This window comes from Toxorhynchites rutilus, chromosome 2 (assembly GCF_029784135.1).
Source record: "Toxorhynchites rutilus septentrionalis strain SRP chromosome 2, ASM2978413v1, whole genome shotgun sequence".
NCBI classification, from domain to species: Eukaryota; Metazoa; Arthropoda; class Insecta; order Diptera; family Culicidae; genus Toxorhynchites; species Toxorhynchites rutilus.
This window is the reverse complement of record NC_073745.1, coordinates 255,381,652-255,398,501: the sequence shown is the minus strand read 5'-3', so window position 1 is coordinate 255,398,501 and position 16,850 is coordinate 255,381,652. Positions and strand designations below refer to the sequence as shown.

Sequence of the window (16,850 nt, the reverse complement as noted above, 5' to 3'; positions counted from 1 at the left end):
GAGAATAATCTACAACGAGTTTGAGGGAAAAAGGAAATATAGATTTTGAGCAATTCTAAATTAGACGAAAAACAACCGATTTCGAACCGACCATCGCAATTGTATACAATAAAAAAGTGAATAATTTGGAACAAATATATTATAGTTCATCGTGTTCCATTTGAAATATCGAAAAGCCACGATGGTTTCCACACCCAATATATATTTTTCTTTTCATGACAAACAAATGGAAATAAAAAATTATAGGAGGTTGTGTTCAAGACACGACCGCATTGTTGACGTAGAACTACGCTGTGGTTTAATTCAAATCGTTTGTTCATAACTGCGGATATTTTTTTATAATGTTACGAAAATTTCAAAATAACCATTCTACCGGTTTGGTCGCCCTCAAATGTTTTTTATTGTAGAATCATTTCACGATAATTGTTTGATGATTCATTCTTGTGCTCGCAGAACAATACATACTCGAGTTAAGCGCAGCTGTTAGTGGAGAAAGTTTTGCTACTGACGAGCGAAACCAAATCACGTACAAAATTCCAGAAAGACATTTACTTTCGTGGTGACTGAATAAACGAAATAAACTCTATCTGTTAATCTCAACAACCTTGAAAAGAGTAGCACTGTTTCATTATGATCAAGATTAGCGCAAATGCAATCCTAGTTGGAAGCAGTTTTGCGACTGGCACGTGAGCCCAAATAAATTAATAACTTATTATAACTTATTGAATAACTTGGTATTTCCCAAATATTTATTTTGGTGCACAACCTTAACACATGCTTCACCATAGCATCAGTTCAATGCATTGATGACAGGAAACAAACAATGTTAACTGCTTGGAAAAGGCTGAATATTTGCCTCAGCAGCGATTCATTACTAATACCCTAGCGTAAATATTTACCTCCTCCTTTTTTCACTCTTTGTTTATATTTATCATTACGACTGCATAATATGCAACACCAAACAATCGTCAATAATAGCATAAAAAATTAGGCGATTTTGCATCATTATAGGGCCAGTGCACACGGGACCAGATACAAATGGGCCTTCAGCGTAGCGAAGATGCACTATTTTTACGTACGGGTTATGAAGCACGCACGTACGCACACAAATATCTATATATCGATAGCTTGAAGCAACTAAATATACACACTTATCTCCGTTTTGCGCTCTTCTCAACAGAAGCCCTTTCTGTTAATATTGCCAGTCTAGATTAGCTTAGCTGTCATCCTTTGTGGAGAGAGTTTTCCTACCGTCATGCGAAACTAAGTCACTGACAGAATTCCAGAACATTGTTTTTATTGGTGAGCCGACGATAGTCTCGCTTGATGATTCCCCACAGCTCAGTGTAGCTCAGAACCTTAATGCAATGATTGCAATACCAGAGACATCAGCGAGTGAGTAATTTGGTCGCGTCCACAGCTCAATCCGAAACGAAGACATGTGATGACGCAAAACAAGAAAGAACAAGTGATATTCCTTGCTTTGAATACAGAACGATACTGAAAGTTTGCCTTCCTCACTTGCTTGAGACTTTTAACTTCTTCAGTTCATTCGTTTCTAACCCTCAAAAAGGCCCTTGGAAAACATTATCCGTCATATTACTCCTCTACCCCCATTGCATTGAGAAAGGCGTTCGATCCCTCGCCGTCCAGTTCGCCCAGCAATGATGTTGTTCAGTCGATTTCCTCACGAAAAATGAGAGTTTGCCTCAGCGAAATCGACTGTTTTTACTCTAACTAAATATTCCCCTTCATTCTTCTTCTTTTCCTTCGTTCACGGAGACTTACGATTGTATACGATTCGATTTCCCCTTCGTTGCTCGTCGATAAGTTGCTCGTAATTGACAGCTCTGTTCGGGAAAGTACACAAATGGACAGAATAACTGCATGAGGAAATGGGAATGCTTTCAATTTTCATCAATTTAAACCATATACAGACTATGGGATTGTGATGTATAGCAAATCTTAGGGAATTTCCGATTCGTTTGGTATGTAAATCACCAAAATCCATTCGCGGGAAAAATAGTTATTAACGTTAACTTTATTTCATAGAAACGTAACCTGTTTTCTGATTTGCAACTTTAATGAAAGACGTAGTTCTACGTCAAAAAGCAATTTTGTTTATTTAGTCAAATACAGCTCAGACATCTCATCACAATTGTATGTAAAATTATTCAGAATAGCAGCCTCCACAAATTAAAGCTTCTTTACGAACGATTGTATCTCCAGGTGTGGCGGTTCCGGTTTAAACAGTTGCACTCCTTGCTCGTTTTTGTAGTTTGAATAAGCCAGCCTGCCTATGCATTCCATTCCAACTTGGAATGCTGTTTGCGCTGAATAAAAACTGGTACAATCAGCACTAGCCAGCGAATAGCCCAGAATTCTCGCGCGTTCAAATTGTTCTTCAAAAAGCCTCGCTCCAATCCGACGGCCACGATAGTCTGGATGAACGGCTAAGATTTCGATATCGTAGCAGCTGCAAACGTTGAACTGTTTTAGGATGTTATTTGCCTGTTGCAGATGTGCCAGAAGCTTCAAGCTATCACGCCATTTTCGGGTCCTTGATTTTTCGGCAGCTAACAGTAGTTCTTCTGTGTAACCTGGGTAGATAGAATTAGCAATGGAAACTCCCACTAAACGGTCTTCAAGACGATCGTTTGCTATCACTGCCATCCCTTGGAGTAGAAACGACATTGAAAATTCAATGTCATCCTCATCTGGAGAGCCGTCGTGTATGTATGATGTGCTCATAGGTTCATGCTCGTAATAGAACTTACGCACAAATTGTAGCACTGGGATGTAGTCCTCCGGTTTTGCGACACCAAATTCGATACAATTGTTACTATTAATTCTGTCCATTTGGATCGGGGTGAATCTGAGTGTAACTAAGCACAATATAGACATACCTGTCGTTTCCTTTTATACTATATATACCGGATGCCAATCACAGACCTTTTCTTACTGTATGTACCATTAACCACGACTTCATTCAGAAAATACCATATTTTCTCCATTCACTGATTATTGCTGTTTATCTGCGGCTCAACAACATTTTTCTTCAACTTAGAGCCAAACGTCTCACCAATGAGCTACCGTCGGCGCGTAATTATAACCCATACGCTCGATAAACCCGTTTACATTCTTTTGAAAAATGCGTTAACTGCGTTCATTTTATTGCTATGTCTACAGATTTGCAGACCATTTCTGGTTGCAGTGTGCGCTAATATGGATATGCATGGAGTCTACTTTTCTCATTATTCTTGTGAAGATTGAACACGAAAAAAATCGGACGAACGGGAATTTCACTGAATTCCGTTAAGGGTGTATATCATTCATTTGTTTACATCATGGCGGCACCGAGATTAATTAGCGATCATGTGCGTTGTGCGTACTTACTAGTTCAAATCGGATCGAGCTACACATGTTGTCTGGATGACTACTACTTATTAGGATTCGTAGAACAGATCAACTCCACAACACCCATTGTGGTTTTTTCTCTCAATAAATTAATAGTTCGTTCATTCGCATTTCGCTGTTCACTACAGTCTTTACCATTTGCTCGAACCGGCCAAGATATAATTGAACCATTTCTTACTCATATATAGGGGTAGTGGGGGCAAAATGGTCACTGCTTGCTTGCTTGCGGGCGGACTCGATTATATATAGTCTCCAAATTCCTTTATCTGTATATAATCGAGTAATATTTTTTAAATGTTTTATATACTATACATACACTTTTGTTTTTTTGAATATACAAGAAGAATAAAATTTTTGATTCATCCTTTTGATGTCAGAAAATACCTTTCTCACATAAAAAATCCGAATCCTTTTGGGTGGTGATAGAAGATCATAATTGATGAAAAATCCTTCTGCGCATATGTTCGAATTTCTACAATGACAATAAACTTCTTTTTTTTGTCACGGGCTCTGTTTGCCTTAAACTGATTCAAATTCAAAAAGTACGCTGGGTAGGACTATTCGGTTGCTTCCATTTGAAAGATGAAAAAAATAATACAAGATATATTTGGGACATATCTAAATTAGTGGATTGAAATAACATTTCGAAAGTGAAAAACTTAAAATTTTAGTTTTTTAAGTGTTATTATTTATTTTATCCCAAAAATTCATTTCTATCAACCAAATTAAAACTCTCCAATCGCCCTGCAAAATAATTCTAAACAACTCCTGATGATCCTTCCATTAAAATCAACAAAAATCACAACTTTTACTCCACTGTATTTATAATAGTCAATTAACCTTCACCATAATGTTCAAATATTATTTTTTTTTCTTCCCTTAAGCTATATCTGAAAAACAAAAAAAAATTAAATTTCAAACTGTATTTAATCTTGTCTAAAATTGTATATAATCGATATGATAATCGAGTCCGACCTGTATAACTATTGACTGTAGATGCCGCATTGATAGTCACCTTATGTTTGAAGAGTTTCATGACTTTTGAGTTACCCTGTACTGCAGTACAGCTGTCGCATGTAAACAAATTAATTAAAATAGATATCGCTCTGGTTATTGAACCTGGAAATATATGCCACACCAACTTTGCCCCCACTTGGTGACCACTATACTTTCAGGCGAATTTTTTTCGATTTTTCACTTTTTTTCCAACGATGAAAAATATATTATTTTAAACTTTTATAATAAAAGCCGTTTGCCATCTTGAACAACAATAGGTTGAACTACAATATTCTTCGAAAAAAGATTATTGGAGTGGTAGGTAAACGCAGGAAAAAGGCACATTTCTTAGGGTGACCACTATGCCCCCACTTTCCCTACATTGCTCGCCTTTGCAGTTTTGCGAGGCTATGCTGCTCGCACATCGGTAGTACCCACACACTTGTACAATGGATACTTCTGTAGTCATTGCCACAAATTATCAAAATCTATTCACGAATAGAAGAATTAACTTTTTCCCATAGTCGGATGAATTCTCTTCTGTTGAAACTCAACATCACATTTGCCATAATGAGTATAACAAAAGAGTCGAGATGCGTGAACTTTATTGAAGCATCAAGGCGCATATGCAACATCTTTCCGTTGCTATATATTTAGCGTAGCAACCACTGTAGAATAAGAAACTACACTGGAGAAATAGTTTAGTAAATACAGCTACCAAATCTTTAGTAGCTAACATTGGTAAAATATACAAATGTTTTGTAAATATTACCAAAATTGCGTAAAAGCGATGTCAGACGCAATGAACGTTTCGCCAGAGATTCGTTGATTTTACCCAAAAAAAAAACAAAGTTACTTCATACCATTAGTAACTTTGTTTTTTTGTCATACCTAACATCTGTGATGTGCGCACTTTGCAATCGCCATTTCTATTTTGGAGATGAAGCGATACGGAGGTAAGCATTTTGTTGAATGTTACGTTTCATTACATATATACATATTTAATATTATTAACATATGTATTTCTTTTTTTCATAGAGACACGAGAGAACAAAATGCGGATGAAACGTGCTGGTGCTACCGACACTCCCTAAATAATGCAAACTAGAGCGATGCAGCAGGAAGAGGAACGAGAACTTTCCACGTGTACGCGGCTCATAGAATAAGTGATATATTATTATTATAATGTATCCTAAGTATGTGGAGTTAAATGTAATCAAATAGAATTTTTTAAATTAAAAATAATTATAAACATTTTTATTATCCCTAATGATTATCTCTCACAAATGAGAAGCAAAATTTTCACTGATATTGCACCAATGTTGGACCAACAAATCGTAGTTTGTTTGACGTTTGTGCCTACCATTTTTCTTTCGTAATATGTACCAATGATTAGTAGGGTAGAAAATGACTAGAGAATTGGTAACATGTACCAAAAAATTCGTCGTATTTACTAACTATTCCTCTCAGTGTAGAGAATAAAGTTTTTTCATTAGTAGTTCTACCAACTACTCAACTCGAGTAGACATCTTATTTCCTCTGGAAGAATCTTTCTCTGCACCTGAATCTCGGACAGGTTATGGGCCCAGTCTGGAAGCTCCTGAAGTCGGAAAATTGAAGCGTTCGAACTACCAAGCATGGTCGTTTTTCGTGAAGGCATTGTTACGGAGGGAGCAACTCTGGAAGCATGTGGACCCAGGTACTCCTCCGGCACCAGTTACGGCAGCTTGGATGGAAGGGGACGAGAAGACGTTGGCCACGATTCAGCTAATGCTGGACGAAAGCCAATTCGGACTGATTCGTGACAAGAAGACGGCGAAGGATACGTGGGCCGCGCTAAAGGCGCATCACGAGAAAACCACACTGGGAAATCGGGTGACCCTTCTCCGGCAGATCACGAGCCAGAATTTCAAGATTGGGGACAACATGGAGACCTACTTGGCAGATATCGAGAAGCAGTATGGTCGTTTGGAGAGTTCCGGATTTGAAATGAAAGAGTGCCTCAAAGTTGCTCTAACACTTAGAGGCTTTCCGGAGTCGTTCAACCCTCTCACAACGGCTCCGGAAGCGAGGAACGAGGGGTGGCGAATATACCAGCAAAGTCCTGTGTGCAAAAGAGAAAGAAGTTCGAAGGGAAATCAATCAAGATGACCTTCGTCGGATACGCGTCGGACAGCAAAGCCTATCGTTTGTTGAATACGTCGACCAGTTGACGAACAGAAGGCCGGTACAGGAGGTACAAGCCGCAGTAGTTCCAGCAGCACGTGATGACGTGCGACGGTCGCAGCTCCGTAGTTCCACCGGAGCGGTTCGCCACATACACGATTGACCTGGTCGTGAACACGAGCGCAGAGCCAAAAACGCACAACGAAGCGATTGTGAGTACGTACAGCGAAAAGTGAAAAGCGACCATGGACGAGGAAATGGCCTCCCACCGGGACAACGGAACGTGGATCCTTACCAAGCTACCCCAACGGCGCAACGTGGTAGGCTGTAAGTGGGTTTTCAAGTGCAAGGGGAACGAGTCCGGAGAGATCGTGCGATACAAGGCCAGGTTGATCGCACAGGGATTCTCCCAAAAGTACGGAACTGATTACGATCAGGTTTTCGCAACGGTGGTGAAGCAGATCACGTTCTGTACTGTACTGACAGTAGCGAGCAAGCGGCGGCTGTTGGTCAAACACATCGATATAAAGACAGCGTACCTGTATGGCACCCTGCAGGAGTAGATTTTCTGGAAGCAGCTTTCGGGGCACTCGAACGGTGATCCTGATACGGTGTGCTCTTTGGAGCGAAGTCTCTACGGACTGAAGCAAGCGGCGCGGGTGTGGAACCAGCGAATCGATGCGGTACTGAAGGAAATGGGGTTCTACTCATCAGCAGCTGATCCGTGTCTCTACTTGCGGAATTCGGACGGTGAGTTTACGTTTAACCTGATTTATGTGGACGATATCGTGGTTGTGTGCAAGACGGAGAAGGGCCCTCGGTTACTGGTCGGAGCTTTGAAGAAAAGTTTCAAGATAACGGAGCTGGGTGACCTGACGTCTTGAACCAGAAGTCATACGTGGCGAAGATTCTGGCGTGGTTCAACACGGGGTACTGCAAAATCTCCCGGGTTCCGATGGTGACAGGATTCGTGTAACAAAAGGTGGAGGACAGTGACTCGTTGGCAGATGGATAACAGTACCAGAGTCTTATTGGTGCTTTGTTGTACATTTCTGCAATACGCGCCCAGACATAGCGATCTCCGCATCCATTCTCGGGCGGCGGGTTACAAAACCAACCATGGCGGATTGGAACGAGGCCCAGCGGGTGCTTCGTTACCTCAAAGGTACGGCGGACCACGAGCTGCATTTGGATTGCGGTAGCAACCTGTAACTGCAGTTCTTCGTAGACGCGAACTGGGCCGGTGAAGTCGACAACAGAAAGTCGAACACTCGTTGGCGGATTAGTTGGCTGGGGGAGCAGGAAGCAGACGTGTGTGTCCTTATCCAGCACTGAAGCGGAGTGCATCGCGCTAGTCGCGCAACTGAATCTCGGACAAACTTTGCCTAGTAGGGAAGATGGGGGTAAGACGGACATGTTAAGGAAAACTTCAATTGTATCTTTGGAGACTCATGTTTTCCAAAACTGAGAAGCAGTTTCTTACTGGTTTTCGAAATAATTGGCCAAATTTTTTTTATAAAAGTTTGTTTTTCCAGATTTTTTACTGAAATTAAAACAAGCCGAAAAGTAGAACATTTTTATCGATGCGGGTATAATGGACATGTAGTGGGGGGAATATGGACAGGTCAATAATATACGAAGCGTAGAAGTTTATCGCTCGCGAGAGGAATAATTTCGCTCTCTCTCAGTGTTTGTGCGTCCAGTAACTGAAATAGAACAAAAAGAGAAAGCTATATAAAAATGAGTTGAATATTCTTCCCTTCACTTTCCATCATGCACTTTTTCGTACATACCTAATATCGCTTCTTTGTTAACTCACAAACCGAAATATAACCATCAGCGAATTCAATTCTGCAATTAAACCACTCAAAATGCTTAATATCGAAGCCGCAAAAATTACATCCACACGCGGAACCATGTTTGATTTTCGGTTTTTGTTTCCCTATTTCATTTATGATCAGTATTCATTGTCATAGGATGGTTTAAATATTCTAGAATAGCATGTAGAAGAGGTTCCCATCAACAGAAATTTGAAATTCATAATGGAACTATACAAATCAACCACCTGTCCATTATACCACCACTGTCCGTCTTACCCGCGGTTTCCCTATAATGAACGAAAACAGCACGAATGAATTTCGAAAAGCCTGCATTCAGGCCATTCCTCTGCTTTTGAAGCCCTTTGAATCAATACCCATATCGTAGAGGTAATCTATTATTGCTGGTCATTAAGAGCCAGTATTATTAAACCGCAAATCAAAACAAGATAAGGCTCATTTTCCGTTCCTCCATTATTTTCATCCATTTCATTTATGTCATTTCCGGACAATCAGGAATAGATTCATAAAACAGAGTCAAAGAGTTACACTGTATATTTCAATGCCGACGAAAAACAAGATTTTTTTGTAATGAATGGCCATCCCTTAACTTTGATCGATTTCACTTTCATTTGGTTGACGTTGAATTTTATGCTTTAATTTTCACTAACACACAGTGATCTTCAATTTCAACGTTTCAAATATCATGACGGAAATGAAGATTCAAATGAAAAATGAACATCATGGCATGTTGATGTTGATGTTCATCCCACTCGTGTTCATTAATAGTGTTGTTTCATATTTATCGATTCTCGCTTGAACAGTAGGTTATCAATACAAGGTAATTGATGAAATTCGACGTACAGTAAAACCCCGATTATCCGCGAAATAGTCAGGCTAGGCCATCGCGTATAACAAAAATCGCGGATAATGCAATATAAACCTAAAAATGAGGTACAAACCCGAAAATATATATATTTTAGCATGAAAACTATGTTCCATCAATACAGAAATTATTGAACTATCAATCTGTAAGGTCGTGTACATCAATGATCAGATAATGTGAAAGCCATGACCAAAACAAAAAAGCAAGACTTTACTACTCACTGACAAATTCCGGGAAGGTTTATAGATTTACTAGAGAACTCACTTTCGCGGATTATCCGCACCGCGAATCAGCCGCTCGCGTATAATCGAGGTTCTACTGTATTTGAATGTCGTGAACATGAATATTTTCGATACTGCATGTAGGGTAAAAGGGGGGGGGGATTTGGACCCCCTAAGCAAATCGCCTAATATTTCCAAACCAATACGGTGGGAGGCGATCTGGCGTAGTGGTAACATCCATGCCTCTCACGCTAAAGGTCACGAGTTCAATTCTCACTCCCGACATTCTTCCAAAAATGGAAGTAAAAGTGACGAACCAGCCAAATGAGTTGAAAATCACTATAATACAGATATAAAAAAAAAGCCAATACGGTCTAAATCAAAAATGTAACATTGAACAAGGGGAATGTAACAGTGCAAGGGGAACGAGTCCGGAGAGATCGTGCGATACAAGGCCAGGTTGATCGCACAGGGATTCTCCCAAAAGTACGGAACTGATTACGATCAGGTTTTCGCAACGGTGGTGAAGCAGATCACGTTCTGTACTGTACTGACAGTAGCGAGCAAGCGGCGGCTCTTGGTCAAACACATCGATATAAAGACAGCGTACCTGTATGGCACCCTGCAGGAGTAGATTTTCTGGAAGCAGCTTTCGGGGCACTCGAACGGTGATCCTGATACGGTGTGCTCTTTGGAGCGAAGTCTCTACGGACTGAAGCAAGCGGCGCGGGTGTGGAACCAGCGAATCGATGCGGTACTGAAGGAAATGGGGTTCTACTCATCAGCAGCTGATCCGTGTCTCTACTTGCGGAATTCGGACGGTGAGTTTACGTTTAACCTGATTTATGTGGACGATATCGTGGTTGTGTGCAAGACGGAGAAGGGCCCTCGGTTACTGGTCGGAGCTTTGAAGAAAAGTTTCAAGATAACGGAGCTGGGTGACCTGACGTCTTGAACCAGAAGTCATACGTGGCGAAGATTCTGGCGTGGTTCAACACGGGGTACTGCAAAATCTCCCGGGTTCCGATGGTGACAGGATTCGTGTAACAAAAGGTGGAGGACAGTGACTCGTTGGCAGATGGATAACAGTACCAGAGTCTTATTGGTGCTTTGTTGTACATTTCTGCAATACGCGCCCAGACATAGCGATCTCCGCATCCATTCTCGGGCGGCGGGTTACAAAACCAACCATGGCGGATTGGAACGAGGCCCAGCGGGTGCTTCGTTACCTCAAAGGTACGGCGGACCACGAGCTGCATTTGGATTGCGGTAGCAACCTGTAACTGCAGTTCTTCGTAGACGCGAACTGGGCCGGTGAAGTCGACAACAGAAAGTCGAACACTCGTTGGCGGATTAGTTGGCTGGGGGAGCAGGAAGCAGACGTGTGTGTCCTTATCCAGCACTGAAGCGGAGTGCATCGCGCTAGTCGCGCAACTGAATCTCGGACAAACTTTGCCTAGTAGGGAAGATGGGGGTAAGACGGACATGTTAAGGAAAACTTCAATTGTATCTTTGGAGACTCATGTTTTCCAAAACTGAGAAGCAGTTTCTTACTGGTTTTCGAAATAATTGGCCAAATTTTTTTTATAAAAGTTTGTTTTTCCAGATTTTTTACTGAAATTAAAACAAGCCGAAAAGTAGAACATTTTTATCGATGCGGGTATAATGGACATGTAGTGGGGGGAATATGGACAGGTCAATAATATACGAAGCGTAGAAGTTTATCGCTCGCGAGAGGAATAATTTCGCTCTCTCTCAGTGTTTGTGCGTCCAGTAACTGAAATAGAACAAAAAGAGAAAGCTATATAAAAATGAGTTGAATATTCTTCCCTTCACTTTCCATCATGCACTTTTTCGTACATACCTAATATCGCTTCTTTGTTAACTCACAAACCGAAATATAACCATCAGCGAATTCAATTCTGCAATTAAACCACTCAAAATGCTTAATATCGAAGCCGCAAAAATTACATCCACACGCGGAACTATGTTTGATTTTCGGTTTTTGTTTCCCTATTTCATTTATGATCAGTATTCATTGTCATAGGATGGTTTAAATATTCTAGAATAGCATGTAGAAGAGGTTCCCATCAACAGAAATTTGAAATTCATAATGGAACTATACAAATCAACCACCTGTCCATTATACCACCACTGTCCGTCTTACCCGCGGTTTCCCTATAATGAACGAAAACAGCACGAATGAATTTCGAAAAGCCTGCATTCAGGCCATTCCTCTGCTTTTGAAGCCCTTTGAATCAATACCCATATCGTAGAGGTAATCTATTATTGCTGGTCATTAAGAGCCAGTATTATTAAACCGCAAATCAAAACAAGATAAGGCTCATTTTCCGTTCCTCCATTATTTTCATCCATTTCATTTATGTCATTTCCGGACAATCAGGAATAGATTCATAAAACAGAGTCAAAGAGTTACACTGTATATTTCAATGCCGACGAAAAACAAGATTTTTTTGTAATGAATGGCCATCCCTTAACTTTGATCGATTTCACTTTCATTTGGTTGACGTTGAATTTTATGCTTTAATTTTCACTAACACACAGTGATCTTCAATTTCAACGTTTCAAATATCATGACGGAAATGAAGATTCAAATGAAAAATGAACATCATGGCATGTTGATGTTGATGTTCATCCCACTCGTGTTCATTAATAGTGTTGTTTCATATTTATCGATTCTCGCTTGAACAGTAGGTTATCAATACAAGGTAATTGATGAAATTCGACGTACAGTAAAACCCCGATTATCCGCGAAATAGTCAGGCTAGGCCATCGCGTATAACAAAAATCGCGGATAATGCAATATAAACCTAAAAATGAGGTACAAACCCGAAAATATATATATTTTAGCATGAAAACTATGTTCCATCAATACAGAAATTATTGAACTATCAATCTGTAAGGTCGTGTACATCAATGATCAGATAATGTGAAAGCCATGACCAAAACAAAAAAGCAAGACTTTACTACTCACTGACAAATTCCGGGAAGGTTTATAGATTTACTAGAGAACTCACTTTCGCGGATTATCCGCACCGCGAATCAGCCGCTCGCGTATAATCGAGGTTCTACTGTATTTGAATGTCGTGAACATGAATATTTTCGATACTGCATGTAGGGTAAAAGGGGGGGGGGGGATTTGGACCCCCTAAGCAAATCGCCTAATATTTCCAAACCAATACGGTGGGAGGCGATCTGGCGTAGTGGTAACATCCATGCCTCTCACGCTAAAGGTCACGAGTTCAATTCTCACTCCCGACATTCTTCCAAAAATGGAAGTAAAAGTGACGAACCAGCCAAATGAGTTGAAAATCACTATAATACAGATATAAAAAAAAAGCCAATACGGTCTAAATCAAAAATGTAACATTGAACACTGAGCTACACTTGTTTTCTCTCAATCAATAGTGTTTAATCATAATATAAAGCTTCGATCTACCAAATATATTATAAAATAAAAGAGATGATATTTGGACATTTAAATTTGATGCGGGGTGATTTGGTCCAGTGTTTCATCGGAAAAAAACCTACCTATGTTCATGTAAAGTATTTTGGGATAATGTTACAATCAGTAACAGTGTTTTGGAATCGATACCAGGTGTCTTGGCCAGATTCCAGACCAGAAAAATTGGATTGAGACCATCTCGAATTCTACATGGATCTTTCCACTGTTGTTCGAGCATTTTCAAACACTTTCGATGCTTGGTCAAAGAAAATCCGTTCTTCATGTCCCGCGTTGCTCTTTCAAGCTCTTCCTTCTTCCAACGTTGTCTGCCCATCCTGTTTTCGTAATTCAGCGGCATCTGGAATCAATTAGACCAAAGAAAAGCCTCACACATATAGGACCAATTCACCCCACAGAAACGTATCCATGTCACCGCACACAACATGCAAAAATTAAAATGCAATTAATTTTATTCATTGTTATCAAACTTACTGTTTCGCTGCATTATATTGTTCCTCTTCCTTAGGCGAACAGAACTTTCCTGCACAATACACGAAAAGTTTGTTTAATCAGCGGGAAAAACCTTAAAACCACGATTGGAAAACTCACATTTTTTGACAATCAAAGTGCTTACTATGTTCATGCTACCGTTTCCTACCAGCTGTCGAATTTTACCAAAGTTTTTTTACGTTAGGTACATGCGGTTCAACAATAGAAAGATATGACATTATAAATAATCCAAGTTGAGCCGTACTTTTTGAGATAAAGGGGTGGTCCAAATCACCCCGTATGTCCAACTCACCCCGTGTTACCCTAGTAATACTCCTTTCGTGTCATATGCATTCCTTTGTACATTAACTTGTACTCAACTAAGATTGTGATAAGACCTAGATACGTTATATGTATTATGAGTTTTCACTTCAATTAGTTACTATATAATTGAGCTCAATTAAATTGGAATGAACCAAGATGATTTTTCTTATATTTTTTTCGTTTCACATTCTTCGAGATCCACTAATTGAGATGCATCACACCAGTCTCAAGAGGTGCAGATCCAGTGACGCTCGACAATTTTTTTTCCACTCCAAACCCGACCCGGAGGAACCAGAATGCCTGGCCACTACCAACCTATTTAAGTTTTAATGTCAATTCGCACTGCACCATTCGGTACGACTGGCATGTTCTGTGATTGTTTGTGTCATAATTCAAAGCTAATGACTAAAGTTAATTGAACCTTCTGTGCCGTCATTTCTCCGATTTTCTCCGACTGCTGTCCCTCTACTCAGTGAGGCTTTGCAGTCGGTAACATTTTATGAACATTTTGGCCGGAAGCCCAGTATCTGGTAGACGCTAAAGCAAACAAATAAATCCATTAATTATGATTGTAATTTAATGCGACCATTGCCATTCACCGTTCAACGTTCATGCTCCAGTAACGCGCTGAAGGATACCAATGAGAAACGAATTCAGATTGAACCGGAGGAAATCAGTCAGAGTGGAAAACAAGATGTATTTATTATACACATTTTCTTGCAGATTTTTAAAGCAACCCCTTCGTTCGCAAACAAGCCGAAGGAAACAATCTCCTACAATATTACTCGGTTCTTCAGTTTAGTTTAGTTTGAGGGAATGTTTAAAATGACGCAATGAAGGGGTTGATTGATGTTATCAGAAACTGTCCGTCAAAGCTCATTGATATTTTGTTCCGTTCAACCCTTTTCAAAAGATAAGAATGTCAACTGTTCAAAGGTAATAAACTTGCTTTTAATCTGGAAAAATTGAATCGAAAAAAAAATAATTGCATTGGTTAAAATCGTTTTGGTCGAGGACTCGTTTTATGAGCCATAGAAATGATATTAATCCAAGGCATTCACGTAAGTGAAAACAGGAAATAGTTATTTCCTAGCAAAGCGATTCAATTAAACACATATTTCCCCTGTTATTTTCTCTCCATCGTCTTGATATAAGTGCTCAACTGATGCTTATCTAAGCCTCCGCAATATAGGCATGTTATTCCGCAGCATAATTATTTGCGTTAGAGTAAAATAAAGTCTATAATCCAGTCGGTTCAATGCGGTGTCATCAAGTCAAAAAGAATTAGTAAAATATTCAGTTGGAACGAGAAACTGGAATCGTTGCTAATCCAAGCAAATGTACTTGTTTCTTATGAATTTAGCAATCCGATTACTGTGTATTTAACGAAAAGGGATGGAATGATTAGCTTCAAGCTACATTACAGCTTTTATTTGGCAATATGTTCAAGTTATCATATAAGAATAATAATTAAAACGAAAAGTGTTCACTGATAAATAAAAATCTGCTATTTTAATACTTTCGCGTAGGTTTTTATGACACGATGCGCTTCTTGAGGATCGAACAGTTTATCGCTTTTTTCATCTCTATAATCTCCCAGTGACAGCTCGTTAATACATTCCATCTCTAACTTATCTGCTATTTTTGCGGAATATACACTAGTAAAATCACCACTAATTGCTCCGAACCCCAGTTTTCTTGCTAAATCTATCTGAAATTGCATCAGTCTGAAACCTAAAGCATGTCCTCTACAGGCTGGATCTACAGCTAAAATATGCACATGGTAAGCTCTGGGTAACCCATATCTACCGCAAACATCGGCAGTCCGCTCTAGAAGCGCTAGCAGCTTCAGGATATCAGACCACTTCTTAGTTTCCGTAATCGCCGCCTCTTGTACCATTAGGTCCGGATCACCGGGCTCAATCGGTCCTGCAATTGAAATTCCCATAGGCTTACTCGTATTGCTGTCTTCTGCCAGCACCACGGTTCCTTGCTGCACAAATGACAGCGAGAATCGCTCGTCGTCCAACGTTGGTTCACTGCCATGCATGTAGGAAATAGTGATTGCCTCTTCCGGATAGTAAATCGTCCTCAAGACTTCTCGAACCAGTTCCACCTCATCCGGGCGGGCCACTCGAAGATTGATGCTGTCAGAATTAATCATCGCTCAGCTGATTACTGTGTATGGGCAACAGTTTGAGGTGCGCTCTAGACTGCTTGAATGACTGATAAGAGAAGTCAAGCAGTTTAGAATGTGAGAATGAGTGAAAACTGGAATGAATAGTGGGTTACTTAATCCAAGATCGTATAATTAGGTGGAACGTTACGTCAGAGTTTTCCGAAGAAGAGAACAACAAGAGAATCTTTCATCAACTTGTGAACGGTGTTCGCTCGTAGAAGTACTGCTTGTACCGCTCAAATTAAGATTATTAGAAGATTTGTTAGAGTCTATTTGATCACTTGTATCGAGGTGAAGATTGTTTTCCGATTTGTTATGCTTATCGCTATTCTCATACACTGAGAGAAATAATTAGTAAATATAACGAATTTTTTGGTAAATACTACCAATCTATAGTCATTTTCGACCGTACTAATAAACACTTATGTCAAGCAGAACCATGATTCGGAAGCCCAATATCGGCTACATTTTCTCGCCGGAAATGCACGTATCAGAATTATATCCTTATTATACCTCCGTATTGCCTTATGGGAACAATGAAAATGGTTAATACGCGCTCTTCTCACCAGTTTTCAGATATGACAATATCCAAGCTTACTAATGTTATCGAGTAAAATATACTAATCTCTGGTAGGGATGCGGGTTTGTTGACAATATGTACAAAAAAATTGTACATTCTACTAATTTTGCATTACCAAATGTATTTGGTAGTTTTCGACCGAGGATTTTTCTAAGTGTAGCTACTATTATTTTTGGATTTGCAGGAGAACAATGATGACCCAACCCAGGCGGTTTGCTTATCGGCTATCAGTTGGGAATAGTGATCCCCGATAATCGTTCGATTAATCGATTAATCGAATACTTCCTACAGAAATCGATTATTAATCGA

General features: G+C 39.8%; 2 protein-coding genes and 1 long non-coding RNA gene across 4 annotated transcripts; all 3 read right to left on the bottom strand.

The window, feature by feature from the left end:
- Positions 1 to 2,108: 2,108 nt before the first annotated feature.
- LOC129764926 (arylalkylamine N-acetyltransferase-like 2) lies at positions 2,109 to 2,894 on the bottom strand. The gene has a single exon (XM_055764576.1). It carries the CDS (start codon positions 2,857 to 2,859, stop codon positions 2,197 to 2,199), a length of 663 nt encoding a protein of 220 aa, XP_055620551.1. The 5' UTR covers positions 2,860 to 2,894; the 3' UTR covers positions 2,109 to 2,196.
- A 10,568-nt stretch (positions 2,895 to 13,462) lies between these two features.
- Positions 13,463 to 13,889, bottom strand: LOC129764928 (uncharacterized). The gene is made up of 3 exons (XR_008741291.1): positions 13,772 to 13,889; positions 13,579 to 13,630; positions 13,463 to 13,510 (listed from the first exon to the last, which is right to left on the bottom strand). It is a non-coding gene; the product is annotated as an uncharacterized LOC129764928 (long non-coding RNA).
- Positions 13,890 to 15,085: 1,196 nt separating this feature from the next.
- Positions 15,086 to 16,254, bottom strand: LOC129764927 (arylalkylamine N-acetyltransferase-like 2). 2 transcript variants are annotated; one of them, XM_055764577.1, is made up of 2 exons: positions 16,110 to 16,254; positions 15,086 to 16,053 (listed from the first exon to the last, which is right to left on the bottom strand). In XM_055764577.1, exon 2 carries the CDS (start codon positions 15,944 to 15,946, stop codon positions 15,290 to 15,292), a length of 657 nt encoding a protein of 218 aa, XP_055620552.1. In that variant the 5' UTR covers positions 15,947 to 16,053; positions 16,110 to 16,254; the 3' UTR covers positions 15,086 to 15,289. The 2 variants fall into 2 exon arrangements, with proteins under 2 accessions (XP_055620552.1, XP_055620553.1); XM_055764578.1 differs by having other exon boundaries at positions 15,086 to 16,007; positions 16,075 to 16,250.
- Positions 16,255 to 16,850: the final 596 nt, after the last annotated feature.